Source organism: Pseudophryne corroboree, chromosome 4, assembly GCF_028390025.1.
Source record: "Pseudophryne corroboree isolate aPseCor3 chromosome 4, aPseCor3.hap2, whole genome shotgun sequence".
Taxonomy (NCBI): Eukaryota; Metazoa; Chordata; class Amphibia; order Anura; family Myobatrachidae; genus Pseudophryne; species Pseudophryne corroboree.
Window position 1 is genome coordinate 40,627,741 of NC_086447.1, and position 16,625 is coordinate 40,644,365.

The 16,625-nt window shown below is 48.6% G+C and overlaps 1 protein-coding gene across 1 annotated transcript; it reads left to right on the top strand.

Moving 5' to 3' along the window:
- Positions 1 to 4,212: 4,212 nt before the first annotated feature.
- SELENOI (selenoprotein I) lies at positions 4,213 to 16,389 on the top strand (the record flags this gene model as incomplete). The annotated part of the gene is made up of 3 exons (XM_063919186.1): positions 4,213 to 4,404; positions 15,739 to 15,921; positions 16,324 to 16,389. Coding segments are annotated over 3 exons (441 nt in total), but the record flags the coding sequence as incomplete, so codon positions are not given.
- Between the last annotated feature and the right edge of the window lie 236 nt (positions 16,390 to 16,625).

The window sequence follows — 16,625 nt, forward strand, 5'->3', positions numbered from 1 at the left end:
TTTGGTTCTAAATATGATTAGGAAATATGACCCGGATATTGCATGCCTTAGCGAGACCCACTTGCAGGGAAATCGGTTGTTATCTCTAAGACGGGCCTGGGTGGGATGGGCTTACCATGCCTCTCATTCCTCCTTCTCCAGGGGTGTGTCTGTTCTGATTAAAAAAACGGTGCAATTTGAGTTAATATCGGTCAAAACTGACACGTATGGCAGATTTGTATTTCTGGAATGCAAACTGAGTTCCCAGCCCTATTACATTTTAGCAGTGTATGTCCCCCCTCCTTTTTCATACGCTGTATTGCAGCAAGCTGCATCTTTTATAGCTTCCTCCCCTACCACTCCGGTGATATGTCTGGGCGACTTTAACAATATATTAGATGTCTCTTTGGACCAATGGCGGTCTCCGAATGATGCGATGGTGGGTAGTGGTTCTACCAAATTTGCTAATTTCTTGAATAATTTACAATGGGTAGATGTGTGGTGGCTTCGCCACCCTGCAGTCCGTCAGTTCTCCTGTTTCTCCAGCACATATGGCTCCTTTTCTAGAATAGACCTGGTACTGGTGTCCCCCGCCCTTATCCCTGCAATCACTGACGTCCGATATGAGGCCCGAGGGATCTCTGACCATTCCCCTTTGCTGATGACTCTCGCTGTGAAGGGTCAGAGGGGACACTCTTATTGGAAGTTGCACCCTTCTTGGCTGACTCAGCTAGGTGACTGCGGTGATCTGGAGACTCAGTGGGAGGGTTACTTTAGCGACAACACAGGATCTGCCCCGGGAACTATGGTATGGGATTCATTCAAGGCTTTTCTGAGGGGCTCCTATATAGGACGCATAGCAGCTCATAAAGTGTCCTCTAGAGAAAGGGAGAAGGCCCTGGAGAGTGACGCCAGAGAATTAGAGTCCCAATACTTGCTAGATGGTACCCCCACGACGAAAGCACGTTGGCTGGTGGCCCAATCGGCCTGGCTTGCCCACCTGTCCGATAAAAACTCACGGTCCCTCCTCTTTAGGGCCACTAATATTTATATGCAGGCTGATGGGACGGGTGGCCTCCTGGCCCGGCTGATACATCAGGATCGTCCTGGGACTGTAATTACACAAATGTCCGATGGGGATGGGTCCTTTGTTGACACCACGCCGGACATTGCGCAGTTATTCCGATCCTATTACACCAAGGTTTATAGCTCACAGTCGACATGCTCCACTATGGATCTCTCCTACTATTTGGCGGGTATTCCGCTACCCGCGCTCCCCTCTGAGGCCCGTGAGGTACTGGAAGCGCCCTTGACACTCGCGGAGGTGACTGCGGCTATTGGTGTGTCCCCCAATGGCAAGGCCCCGGGGTGTGACTGAATTCCCTCAGAGGTATACAAAACTCATGTTGATTTTTTCGGGCCCAGGCTCCATGCCTTATACCTAGATATATTTACCAATAATGAACTTCCCCCCTCTATGTCAGAGGCAATTATAATAGTGATCCCAAAGCCCGGTAAGGACCCTAGGTCTCCGGACTCCTATAGACCGATATCCCTAATCCCCACCGACGCTAAGATCCTGGCAAAGATATTGGCAGTACGACTTAACACAGTGATCACCTCCCTCGTTCATCCAGACCAGACTGGCTTCATGCCTGGGAAGTCCACGTCTATTAACCTACGTAGACTGTATACCATTTTACAACTCCCACATGACTTCCCATCTGACTCGGCTGTGGTCTCGCTGGACGCGGCCAAGGCCTTTGACAGTATTGAATGGGCTTATTTATGGGAGGTGATGTCTTGTATGGGCTTTGGGCCCAACTTTATCAGATGGACTAAATTACTGTACCAGCATCCAAGTGCCAGGATCTTGGTAAATGGCTATGTATCCCCCTCCTTTCAATTGTCCCGGGGTACCAGACAGGGCTGCCCCCTATCCCCCGCACTGTTTGCTTTGGCCATCGAGCCCTTGGCCTGTTTGGTACGATCGCACCCAGATATTGTGGGAATTTGCACGGGCTCACGCGAGGATAGGATAGCACTTTATGCCGACGACATGTTATTATTTTTGCAAGACTACGCCAGGTCAATGCCCGTTCTGCTGCGTGTGATTGAGGACTTTGGTGCTTACTCGGGTCTTCAGATCAACTGGTCTAAATCATATATTATGCCAGTCATAGGCCCCCCTCCTACTGTTCCAAAAATTTCCCTACCATTATGTTGGACAATACAATTTAAATACCTCGGAATTCAAATAACTAATGACCCTTCTGATTTCATCCCTCTGAATCTGGACCCGACCATGCAGCAGATCATGTGCAAATCCAAAACCTGGTGTAGGCTTCCACTGACGGTGTCTGGCAGGGTTAATCTCATTAAAATGATCATACTGCCCAAACTTTTATACATTATTCTTCAGTCCCCTGAATATATCTATCCAACATTCTATAGGAAACTAAATAGTGTTCTGTCCTCACTCGTTTGGGCTAACAAACGACCTAGGATACAATTAAATACCCTCACAAGGCTGCGCTCTGATGGCGGCCTAGCTTTGCCTAATTTCCAGATGTATTACTACGCTGCTCAGCTGACTCATATTAGTGTATGGGTGCAGGATTCTGGTGATGATTCCTTGCAGTGTGAGTTTATTCGCTGCTATTTTCCTCACCTCTCTCCTATGCAGGTGCTGCTGAGTGGGAGCGTGGCCCGGTTTCTTCCCCCTATTATCTTTCAGGCCTTAAAGATATGGCGGGCCCTGAGAGACCTCTTAGGGTACGACGACCTGGACCCAGACACCCCCCTTTGGTACTCTGACTGGCTTCCTGAGTTGCATGCGCTTGAGGGACGGGAGGTGTGGGCCCCTAGATCTGTGGTCTCTATTTCCCAACTCTATCTAAATAATCTATTCAAATCCTTTCAGCAACTGAAAGATGAGTTTGGTTTACCTAACTCCTATTTTTTCAGATACCTTCAACTTCGACATGCCCTCCAGTCCCAGTTTGCAGAGTCCCCCCCACGAATCCTCCCATTTCCCATCAAGACTTTTGTAACTACATTGGGTCGAACTAAGATGGTTTCCCTTGCGTATGGATATCTTCTCACCAAACTCCATACGGACCCTTTGACACGTCTCCGTGGAAAATGGGAGGAGGATGTAGGTCTCATGGGTGAGGAGGACTGGGCCCTTGCTCTGGAATACCCTGCTACAGTCACCAAGTCCCTCAGATACCAACAAATCCAATTCTTCATTCTACATAGAACATATATGACTCCAGCTAGACTGGCCTCTTGGGACTGGCAGATCTGGCCTCTGCCCTAAGTGCGAGGCGGATATGGGAACATTTTGGCATATGGTGTGGGATTGCCCAAGACTACGGGTGTTCTGGTCGGGGGTTAGGTCAGTGCTGGAGAGTACGGGAGTGACTGGCGGACTGCTTACCCCACAATTCTGTATTTTGGGGATACGAGGCTCTACTTCTGAGACTGGCCCGGTGGATCTATATGCTCACAATGTATGTGCCTTGGCTAAGGTTTGCATTGCGAGGCTCTGGATGGCCCCTAGCGGCCCTTTAGTTTCTGCGCTCAAGACCTTAGTTAATGATACAATATTCAAGGAAAGATATATTTATATGAAACAAAACGCATCAGCCAAATTTGAAAGAGTCTGGTCTCGTTGGCTGGAATCTCCCCACTCCCACCTGGTCCCTCAATCATAGTGGATACCGAGGAGCTATTGTGCCACTGATCTACTGTATAATGATGTATGTTTAGATGGTTGGCAGCTGAGCTCTGCGGGCTCGCCTAATTACATATACGACTGATAAGGTCCTGGTTTAGATGACTATTCCTTACTATGTTTCTTTCTATGTTTCTTACTTCTTTCTTTTTCTTTTTATGTACCCTTTTTTGGGTTAGTTTAAGGGCGAAAAATCCAAAAATGTCATGGTGATTTATATATTGGTTGCGGATGTTGCAGGCTCAAACGTGCCGATAAACTGTATGTAAACGAGGATGTGATTAATTTGATATATGTGATATGCCGTTGATATGCAATGTCTGTAACTTAATCTCCATATTATTGAATAAAAATTACTTTATTAAAAAACCACAGCAAACAATACTCAAGTTTAATGTGTGGCTCCAGCCAATAAGAATTGCCTGATTTTATAAATGTATGTAGATTAGCCATCTCTAGTCTTGTCTATTATAGTTTAATGTCTTGGGTTTTTTTTTATTCATAGAGCTTATCGTAGTAACACTCTGAAACACAAGACTTTCTACGAATCGATGCTGCCGCTCATCTCCCCCGTTCTGCTGTTTATACTCTCAACCCTCTGGATCTTCGCCTCCCCCAACCAGATCCTGGAGGGTCATCCTCGACTCTTCTACTTCATGGTGGGGACGACGTTTGCGAATATTACAGTAAGTCACGCAGAGTTGCCTGGTTTAAAACAATACTGGGGATCTGTACTTTAGTACCATGGGGTATAGATCGGGTCCATTAAAGCCTGTCACTTTAAAACCTTTAGTGTATGTGTGGGCTGGCTCCTCCCCTCTATGCCCCTCCTACCAGACTCGGTTTAGAAAAATGTGCCCAAGGAGCCGGGTGCATTTCTCCGGCGCTCCAGAGAGTTTCCTTTATTTTATTTTTTATTTTATTTTATTATTTTCTGGTAGTACTGGTTGGTAACAGTCTACCTGCTTTGTGGGAGTTAGAGGGGGGACCGAACCAACCTCCAGAGGGTTAATAGTTCGTAATCCCAGCTGACAGGACACAGAGCTCCTGAGGTGCTGTTCACACACCGTTAGTATGTGTGCTCACCTCAGCAGCTAGCCGCCACCCTCTAACAGATGCCGAAGGTCGATAGGTGCAGTTAGCGGGTCCCCGGTGCGGTTTTGGCAGCATGCCGCACGCCACGAGCTGCGGTACCCACCATGGACTAGACTGGCTCAGGGCTCATGCCCTGCAGTGCTCACTGTCCATTAGGGCTTGTGTGTACTGATATATCGATCTATGTTTGTTGACATGGCCAGTATAAAACTGAAGGGGCCGAGTGCGCATTGCAAGGGGCGGGGATTCCCGGAGCGGGACCAGAGTCGGGAAGGCGCCATTTCCTGCTGCTGCGGATCAACAAGGCTGCATGCACGCTGCTCCTCCAGGGAACCACGCTGTTACAGACTCTGTACTGGTACCGGGGGGTCATAGCAGGTGGGGAGCACACAAGCGGTAGCGCCGCTGCACTTCTATCAGGTTATACACGCAAATCTCACACTGCGCTGCTGTGTTTTTGTGCTGGTCTCCATTCCTCAGTGTCACTCCGGGGGCTCTCTGGGGTCTGTGTGGAGGTGTTTTCAGTGAGCTGAGCTGTATTACAGTTGTGTAAAGCTCTATTGACATGGTTATGTGTGCTGCTTGTAACTCTACCCCTTGTCCAGTGGGGTCTCATGTGTGACCAGTGCTCCTCATCTCCTCAGGGTCACACTTCACAGGCACCTGACTGGCTATATAGTTTTAACAGCATGATTCAGAATGTAAATTCAGAATTGGCTGCAGCAAAGGAGGAGAGACAGGTGTTAAAACAGTCTATTGATTGTAAGGCAAAAGCAGCAGATACCAGAAAGGCTCCTCAGACCCCTCTGCTGGTTTCACATAAACGCTCACTGCCACGGGTGCTCCAGTCTGATTCTGATCAGCCTGATGATGATATGGATGAGGACAGCTCTCTGTCCACTGGGGTGGAGGCCCTCATTTATGATGTAAGAGGTTCTTCACATACCGGATTAGGAGGCAGAACCGGATGCGGATTTGTACTTTAATGTTAGACCGAAGACCTCAGTCACTTTTCCTGTGCCTAAAGAATTAAACTCCCTGGCCAGGGAGGCTTGGTTAAACCCTGCTAAAAAATGTAAAATTCCTCAGAGGTTTTTAGCTACTTTTCCCCTCCCAGCTGAGGACAGGAAGGTATGGGAAAAACCCCTGTCAGTCGATACATCTGTATCCATACTAAGAAATTGGTACTGCCGGTGCCAGGAGCTATATCCCGAATAGTTGGCTGACCGTAAAATTGAGACCACTCTCAAGTCAATATATACGGCAGCAGGCGTAGCACAGCGCCCCACAATTGTTTGTGGGTGGATTTCCAGGGTGGTGGTCAAGTGGTCTGATACTGTTATTGATGGTTTAGAGACTCTGCCCCGGGAGGAGGATGTTTCTCTGCTGCAACATATACAGGATGCTGCTAATTTTATGAGCGAGGCTATAAAAGAATTGTGTAAGATAAATGGCTGCACTACTGCTATGGCTGTTTCGGCACGCAGAGTTCTGTGGTTACGTCAATGGTCAGCGGACGCTGATTCCAAAAAGGGTGTAGAAAATCTTCCCTTTACGGGTGATGCCTTGTTTGGCGATGAATTAAATAAATGGATCTCCCAGGCAACGGCGGGTAAGTCTACTTATCTGCCGTCGGCTGCGCCACCTGCTAGACCTTACACAGGACCCTCCTTGCAGCCCTTTCGTGTGGCAAGGTTCACAGGCAGGTGCCGAGGGGTCTCAGCCACTCCCAGAGGATCTCGTGGTAAACCTGCAAACTGCTGCCTCCCTGGATCAGACCACCGGATCCCCTGCCGCTAAGCCTTCCGCGTGATGGTTGGCCCCAGCAGCAAGGCGACTTTTAGGTGGGTGTTCGCCTGCAACACTTCGCCCACATGTGGGTGAAGTCCTTCTGGGATCCTTGGGTGAGGGACCTTATTTCCCAGGGATACTGGCTGGAATTTCAAGCACTTCCTCCTCACATATTTTTCAAATTGGGCTTGCCAGTTTTACCTGCAGCAAAAGTTACCTTGCAAGAGGCTATTTAAAAACTTTTGCGGACAGGGGTGGTGGTTTCAGTACCTCCTCCGTTACGCAACAGGGGTTTTTACTCCAGTGTTTTTGTCGTTCCAAAACCAGACGGTTCGGTGCGACCCATCTTGAACCTGAAATCTCTAAACCCGTATCTACGGTTGTTCAACTTCAGGATGGAATCCCTGCGGGCAGTGGTGTCCGGTCTGGAGGAGGGGGATTTCCTGGTATCGCTGGATGTCAAGGATGCTAACCTACACATTCCCATGTGGCCCCCTCATCAGGCTTACCTCAGGTTCGCCAAATTGGATGACCATTTCCAGTTTCAGGCTTTGCCCTTTGGCCTGTCCACAGTTCCGAGGATCTTCACCAAGGTCATGGCAGAGATGCTGCTGCAACTGCGCATGGTGGGAGTCAACATGGTCCCCTACTTGTACGATCTCCTGATAAAGGCTATGTCCAGGGAGCGTCTACTGCACAGCATCAGTCTGATGACTCGCCTACTTACGGATCATGGGTGGATCCTTAATTTTCAGAAATCTCACATGGAACTGGCCCTACGTCTTCAGTTCCTGGGAATGATACTGGATACAGTGTCTCAAAAGGTGTTTCTTCCAGTGGACAAAGCCTTGGCTATCCAGGTTATGGTCCGCTCAGTGCTCCGTCCTCGCAAGGTATCCATACATATTTGCCTTCGATTGCTGGGCAAGATCGTGACTGCTTACGAGGCAATCCAATACGGCAGATTTCATCCCACGGCCATTTCAGCTGGATCTGCTGGACAAGTGGTCGGAGTCTCCTCTTCACATGCATAAGGAAGTGACCTTATCTCCGAAAGTCTGGATTTCTTTATTATGGTGGCTTCAAGTTCCTCACCTGGTAGAAGACAGGAATTTCAGTATCCACTCGTGGATTCTACTAACGACGGATGCCAGCCTTCGGGGTTGGTGGGCTGTGACCCAAGAGGCCCAGTTCCAGGGGATATAGTCGAGTCAGGAATCTGCTCTGCCAATAAATGTCCTGGTATTCAGGGCAATTTACAATGCTCTTATGCAAGCTTTCCATCTCCTGAGGGATCGGGCGATTCAGGTTCAATCGGATAACGCCACAGCGTTGGCGTACATAAACCGTCAGGGAGGAACAAGAAGCAGAGCGGTGATGCGAGAAGTGTCAAAAATACTCCTCTGGGTGGAGGCCAACGCAAGGGCCATCTCAGCCATATTCATTCCAGGAGAGGACAACTGGGAGGCAGACTTCCTCAGCAGCCACGACCTCTATCCAAAAGGAATGGGGCGTGTTTCAACAGTTAATTCGCTGATGGGGCTGTCCGCAGATAGATCTGATGGCTTCTCGTGTTGCCGGAAGTACAGACTTTTCTGAAAGGAGTTCTTCATCTGCAACCGCCCTTCGTACCTCCCATGGCTCCGTGGGATCTCAATGTGGTTCTGTCCTTTCTTCAATCGGACTGGTTTGAACCCTTACATAGGGTGGAGTTGAAATTTCTCACCTGGAAGACAGTGATGTTAGCATTGGAGTCTAAAAGAGGTGTCTTTGAGTTGGGTGCCTTATCCTGAAAGAGCCCTTATTTGATTTTTCATGCTGACAGGGCGGAACTCAGGACCCGACCTCGGTTTTTGCTAAAAGTGGTGTCAGCCTTTCACGTGAATCAACCCATTGTGGTTCCAATGTTGTCTGACGCTTCTGTTGGCAGAGTCCTTGGATGTGGTGAGGGCTCTGAAGATTTATGTCAAAAGGACTGCTCGTCATCGGAAATCTGATTTGCTGTTTGTCCTTTATAATGCCACAAAGATTGGTCGGCCGGCTTCTAAGCAATCTATTGCTCGTTGGCTCGGGTTGACCGTTCAACAGGCCTATACTTCGGCGGCTCTGCCTTTGCAGACGTCTATTCAGGCCCACTCGACTAGATCTGTGGGCTCTTCCTGGGTGGCTGCCCGGGGTGTCTCGGCCTTACAGTTGTGCCGAGCTGCTACTTGGTCTGGTTCGAACACTTTTTTGCGAAATTCTATCGGTTCGACCCCTTGGCCAAGGATGACCTTCAGTTTGGTTTACAGGGGTCTCGGCACTCTGCCACCCGTTTGGGAGTTTTGGGGCTTCCCCATGGTATTAAAGTACAGATCCCAAGTATCCACTAGGACGTAAGAAAATAGGAATTTAATACCTACCGGTAATTCCTTTTCTCGTAGTCCATAGTGGATACTGGGCGCCCGCCTCAGTGCTTCAATTCCTGCTTACTTGAGTAAGTGGTTGGCTCGCCGTTGCGGTACCATTATGTTGTTGGGATAGCTGTCTTATCCTGGTTAGGTTGGTGTTGCTATCCTCTGTTCTGGTTAGCTCCCTCCTTTATTGTGTGTGTTGGCTTAGTGCCTCACCGCTGTTGTACCTGTTTTCTTCTCTCGTGGTATGTCCGTCTCCTCGGGCACAGTTTCCTAGACTGTGTCTGGTAGGAGGGGCATAGAGGGGACACGCATACACACACTAATGGTTTTAAAGTGCCAGGCTCCAGTGGACCCGATCTATACCCCATGGTACTAAATTACAGATCCCCGGTATCCACTACGGTCTACGAGAAAATGAATTACCGGTAGGTATTAAATTCCTATTTCTCTGACGTCCTAGTGGATGCTGGGAACTCCGTAAGGACCATGGGGAATAGCGGCTCCGCAGGAGACTGGGCACAAAAGTAAAAGCTTTAGGACTACCTGGTGTGCACTGGCTCCTCCCCCTATGACCCTCCTCCAAGCCTCAGTTAGATTTTTGTGCCCGGCCGAGAAGGGTGCACACTAGGGGCTCTCCTGAGATTCTTAGTGAAAAGTTTAGTTTTAGGTTTTTTATTTTCAGTGAGACCTGCTGGCAACAGGCTCACTGCATCGAGGGACTAAGGGGAGAAGAAGCGAACTCACCTGCGTGCAGAGTGGATTGGGCTTCTTAGGCTACTGGACACCATTAGCTCCAGAGGGACCGAACACAGGCCCAGCCTCGGAGCTCGGTCCCGGAGCCGCGCCGCCGCCCCCCTTACAGAGCCAGAAGCAAGAAAAGGTCCGGAAAAATCGGCGGCAGAAGACATCAGTCTTCAACAAGGTAGCGCACAGCACTGCAGCTGTGCGCCATTGTTACTCAGGCACACTTCACACTCCGGTCACTGAGGGTGCAGGGCGCTAGGGGGGGCGCCCTGAGCAGCAATGTAAAACACCTTGGCTGGCATAAATACACCACATATAACCCCCAGGGCTATATGGGTGTATTTTAACCCCTGCCAGAACTCACCTAAAAAGCGGGAGAAAAGGCCGCCGAGAAGGGGGCGGAGCCTATCTCCTCAGCACACGGGCGCCATTTTCCATCACAGCTCCGCTGGAAGGACGTCTCCCTGACTCTCCCCTGCAGTCCTGCACTACAGAAAAGGGTAAAAAAAGAGAGGGGGGGCACTAATTTGGCGCAGTTTTATACTAACAGCAGCTATAAAGGGAAAAGCACATTTTATAGTGGTATTCCTGTATATATATATATATATATAGCGCTCTGGTGTGTGCTGGCATACTCTCCCTCTGTCTCCCCAAAAGGGCTAGTAGGGTCCTGTCCTCTATCAGAGCATTCCCTGTGTGTGTGCGGTGTGTCGGTACGATTGTGTCGACATGTTTGAGGAGGAAAATGAGATTGAGGCGGAGCAATTGCCTATTATACAGTTGTCACCCCCTAGGGAGTCGACACCTGAGTGGATGAGCTTGTGGAAGGAATTGCGTGATAGTGTCAGCTCCTTACGACAGACAGTTGACGACATGAGATAGCCGGCTACTCGGCTTGTGCCTGTCCAGGGGTCTCAAACGCCATCAGGGGCTTTAAAATGCCCGTTACCTCAAATGGCAGACACAGACACGGATTCTGACTCCAGTGTCGATGATGAGGAGACAAACGTGACTTCCACTAGGGCCACACGTTACATGATTGAAGCAATAAAAAATGTATTGCATATATCTGATAATACAAGTACCACTAAAAAGGGTATTATGTTTGGTGAGAAAAAACTGCCTGTAGTTTTTCCTGTATCCAAGGAATTAAATGAAGTGTGTGATGAGGCGTGGGTTTCCCCCGATAAAAAACTGATAATTCCTAAAAGGTTATTGGCATCGTACCCTTTCCCGCCAGAGGATAGGGCACGTTGGGAAACACCCCCTAGGGTGGATAAAGCGCTCACACGCTTGTCAAAACAGGTAGCACTACCCTCTCCTGATACGGCCGCCCTAAAGGAACCTGCCGATAGAAAGCTGGAGAATATCCTAAAATGTATATACTCTCACACGGGTGTTATACTGCGACCAGCAATCGCCTCAGCCTGGATATGCAGTGCGGGCCTGGCGTGGTCGGATTCCCTGACTGAAAATATTGATACCCTAGATAGGGACAGTATATTACTGACTATAGAGCATTTGAAGGATGCATTTCTATATATGCGTGATGCACAGAGGGATATTTGCCGACTGGCATCAAGAGTTAGCGCGCTGTCCATTTCTGCAAGAAGAGGTTTATGGACGCGGCAGTGGTCAGGTGATGCGGATTCTAAAAGGCACATGGAAGTATTGCCTTTATAAGGGGGAGGAGTTATTTGGGGTAGGTCTATCAGACCTGGTAGCCACGGCAACTGCTGGAAAATCCAAATTTTTACCCCAGGTAGCTTCTCAACCTAAGAAGACGCCATATTATCAGGCGCAGTCCTTTCGGCCCCATAAGGGCAAGCAGGCAAAAGGCGCCTCATTTCTGCCCCGTGGCAGAGGGAGAGGAAAAAGGCTGCAACAAACAGCCAGTTCCCAGGAACAAAAGCCCTCTCCCGCCTCCGCAAAGTCCTCAGCATGACGCTGGGGCTTTACAAGCGGACTCAGGCACGGTAGGGGCCCGTCTCAAGAAGTTCAGTGCGCAGTGGGCTCACTCGCAAGTGGACCCCTGGATCCTTCAGGTGGTATCTCAGGGGTACAAATTGGAATTCGAGACGTCTCCCCCTCGCCGTTTTCTAAAGTCTGCTTTACCAACGTCTCCCTCAGACAGGGAGGCAGTATTGGAAGCCATTCACAAGCTGTATTCCCAGCAGGTGATAATCAAGGTACCCCTCCTACAACAAGGAAAGGGGTACTATTCCACGCTATTTGTGGTACCGAAGCCGGACGGCTCGGTGAGACCAATTTTAAACCTAAAATCCTTGAACACTTACATACAAAGGTTCAAATTCAAGATGGAGTCACTCAGAGCAGTGATTGCAAACCTGGAAGAAGGGGACTATATGGTGTCTCTGGACATCAAGGATGCTTACCTACATGTCCCAATTTACCCTTCTCACCAAGGGTACCTCAGGTTTGTGGTACAGAACTGTCACTATCCGTTTCAGACGCTGCCGTTTGGATTGTCCACGGCACCCCGGGTCTTTACCAAGGTAATGGCCGAAATGATGATACTCCTTCGAAGGAAGGGAGTTTTAGTTATCCCTTACTTGGACGATCTCCTGATAAGGGCAAGATCCAGGGAACAGTTGGAAGTCGGAGTAGCACTATCTCAGATAGTGCTGCGCCAGCACGGTTGGATTCTCAATATTCCAAAATCGCAGCTGATCCCGACGACACGACTTCTATTCCTAGGGATGATCCTGGACACAGTCCAGAAAAAGGTGTTTCTCCCGGAGGAGAAAGCCAGGGAGTTATCCGAACTAGTCAGAAATCTCCTAAAGCCAGGCCTAGTCTCAGTGCATCAATGCACAAGGGTCCTGGGAAAGATGGTGGCTTCTTACGAAGCAATCCCATTCGGCAGATTCCACGCAAGAACCTTCCAGTGGGATCTGCTAGACAAATAGTCCGGGTCGCATCTTCAGATGCATCAGCGGATAATCTTGTCACCAAGGACAAGGGTGTCTCTCCTGTGGTGGTTGCAGAGTGCTCATCTTCTAGAGGGCCGCAGATTCGGCATTCAGGACTGGGTCCTGGTGACCACGGATGCCAGCCTGAGAGGCTGGGGAGCAGTCACACAGGGAAGAAATTTCCAGGGTTTGTGGTCAAGCCTGGAGACATCACTTCACATAAATATCCTGGAGCTAAGGGCCATCTACAATGCTCTAAGCCTAGCAAGACCTCTGCTTCAAGGTCAGCTGGTGCTGATCCAGTCGGACAACATCACGGCAGTCGCCCACGTAAACAGACAGGGCGGCACAAGAAGCAGGAGGGCAATGACAGAAGTTGCAAGGATTCTTCGCTGGGCGGAAAATCATGTGATAGCACTGTCAGCAGTGTTCATTCCGGGAGTGGACAACTGGGAAGCAGACTTCCTCAGCAGACACGACCTCCACCCGGGGGAGTGGGGACTTCACTCAGAAGTCTTCCACATGATTGTGAACCGTTGGGAAAAACCAAAGGTGGACATGATGGCGTCCCGCCTCAACAAAAAACTAGACAGGTATTGCGCCAGGTCAAGGGACCCTCAGGCAATAGCTGTGGACGCTCTGGTAACAGCGTGGGTGTACCAGTCAGTGTATGTGTTCCCTCCTCTGCCTCTCATACCGAAGGTACTGAGAATCATAAGAAGGAGAGGAGTAAGGACTATACTCGTGGCTCCGGATTGGCCAAGAAGGACTTGGTACCCGGAACTTCAAGAGATGCTCACAGAGGACCCGTGGCCTCTACCTCTAAGAAAGGACCTGCTCCAGCAGGGACCATGTCTGTTCCAAGACTTACCGCGGCTGCGTTTGACGGCATGGTGGTTGAACGCCGGATCCTGAAGGAAAAAGGCATTCCGGATGAAGTCATCCCTACCCTGATCAAAGCCAGGAAGGATGTAACCGTACAACATTATCACCGTATTTGGCGTAAATGTGGTGCGAGGCCAGGAAGGCCCCTACAGAGGAATTTCAACTGGGTCGTTTCCTGCATTTCCTGCAAACAGGACTGTCTATGGGCCTAAAATTAGGGTCCATTAAGGTTCAAATTTCGGCCCTGTCGATTTTCTTCCAGAAAGAACTGGCTTCAGTTCCTGAAGTTCAGACGTTTGTCAAGGGGGTACTGCATATACAGCCTCCTTTTGTGCCTCCAGTGGCACCTTGGGATCTCCATGTAGTTTTGGGGTTCCTAAAATCACATTGGTTTTAACCACTCTCCACTGTGGACTTAAAATATCTCACATGGAAAGTGGTAATGCTGTTAGCCCTGGCTTCGGCCAGGCGTGTCTCAGAATTGGCGGCTTTATCCTATAAAAGCCCTTACCTAATTTTTCATACGGACAGGGCAGAATTGAGGACTCGTCCTCAATTTCTCCCTAAGGTGGTTTCAGCGTTTCACTTGAACCAGCCTATTGTGGTACCTGCGGCTACTAGGGACTTGGAGGACTCCAAGTTGCTGGACGTAGTCAGGGCCCTGAAAATATGTTTCCAGGACGGCTGGAGTCAGAAAATCTGACTCGCTGTTTATCCTGTATGCACCCAACAAGCTGGGTGCTCCTGCTTCTAAGCAGACTATTGCTCGTTGGATTTGTAGTACAATTCAGCTTGCACATTCTGTGGCAGGCCTGCCACAGCCAAAATCTGTAAAAGCCCATTCCACAAGGAAGGTGGGCTCATCTTGGGCGGCTGCCCGAGGGGGTCTCTGCTTTACAACTTTGCCGAGCAGCTACTTGGTCAGGGGCAAACACGTTTGCTAAATTCTACAAATTTGATACCCTGGCTGAGGAGGACCTGGAGTTCTCTCATTTGGTGCTGCAGAGTCATCCGCACTCTCCCGCCCGTTTGGGAGCTTTGGTATAATCCCCATGGTCCTTACGGAGTTCCCAGCATCCACTAGGACGTCAGAGAAAATAAGAATTTACTTACCGATAATTCTATTTCTCGTAGTCCGTAGTGGATGCTGGGTGCCCATCCCAAGTGCGGATTGTCTGCAATACTTGTACATAGTTATTGTTACAAAAATCGGGTTATTATTGTTGTGAGCCATCTTTTCAGAGGCTCCTCTGTTATCATGCTGTTAACTGGGTTCAGATCACAGGTTGTACGGTGTGATTGGTGTGATTGGTGTGGCTGGTATGAGTCTTACCCGGGATTCAAAATCCTTCCTTATTGTGTACGCTCGTCCGGGCACAGTATCCTAACTGAGGCTTGGAGGAGGGTCATAGGGGGAGGAGCCAGTGCACACCAGGTAGTCCTAAAGCTTTTACTTTTGTGCCCAGTCTCCTGCGGAGCCGCTATTCCCCATGGTCCTTACGGAGTTCCCAGCATCCACTACGGACTACGAGAAATAGAATTATCGGTAAGTAAATTCTTATTTTTTTTTTTATTATGCTGTGACTACGGGTATTGCACTGACTTCTTCAAAAAAGCCTATTATAAGAGGAAAACCCCCTGTTAGTATTCCACAATCTTGTTGCTTATAGTTTTCATTTGAGTGAGATGAACCAATGCAGTAAATTCGCACACAACAGAGAAACACGGAGGGTGAACCAGATCAGATGGGTACTAAACCTGCCTAGCATCACCTAAGACTCCACAATTTCCTCCTTTTTTCAGTACCAAATATGTAACTGCTACATTTTGTGCTCTCGTATAAGAATATAGAAGTATCTTTTGAAATCATAAACTTGTTCCCTATATAATGAGGGCAGCTATTGCCTGATATAAAGAAATGCCAGAAACCAGTGGGATCACAGATCCCGCCCTGTGTGTAACGTTCCCACCTCTTATATATATATATATATATATATATATATATATATATATATATATATATATATATATATATATATATATATATATATATATATATATATATATATATATATATATATATATATATATATATATATAGCCGCCATACTGTTTGTTGCGTTACTTCATGAAGCTCTTTCTCCCTGTACTTATGTTTCTGCTGTTTGTGTTCTAGTGCCAGCTGATTGTGTGCCAGATGAGTAACACCAGATGCCAGCCTCTAAGCTGGCTCCTCTTCCCCCTGGCACTAGTGGTGCTGGTCGTGGTCTCCGGGTTCGGCAGTGAGATAGAAGCTTTGCTCTTGGTTCTGATGACGGCGCTTGTGACGTTTGCACACTTACACTACGGAATAAGAGTGGTGAGTCTTGACCCTGCTTTGGTTACCAGACCCTCAGAACTGGCATGCCATGTCCTCATGGGTGGGAAGCAATACAATGGGGGGGATTGCAGATGGCGGAATCTAGATATGGCAATTGCAGCGATTATACAGTACAAGCATGGGAACCGTACTGCTCCTGGCTGAAATCATTTCATACGTCTGGATTTGTTTGAATATTGTGAAAATGCCACAAATTAGTCCGTAATTCAGTCTGCCAAATCTGACTCGTGCTTACAGACCACACATGGGGTTATAGAGATGTTCCGTTTTATGGTTGAGCATTTTGTAGGTATACATTTGATTTCTGGAAAACTTTTATTTGAATCCGTCTTGTAAAATAGTCCCGTCATCAAGAGGCTGATTATCTTCCATCTCTTTTAGGTTGACCAGTTGAGTAAACACTTCAACATTTTGCCTTTCTCGCTTCAAAAACCCAACACTGACTGACTAGACGAGGAAGAGAAGATCAGCTTGCAGTCCGCAGAAGTGTAAAATCTCCACTTCTGACCATTCGTCCATCACCACACAGGAAAGAGTCGGCCCACTCGGCCAACAGTCCCCTCTGCGCAGCCAGCGGAAGAACTGATGATACAGCTTTCCTGTAAACGGACCAACTGAATGTTCCTGGACCAGCCTGACGCCACCCCCCCCTTCTCTTACCTGTGTGCTCTTTCGCACTACAA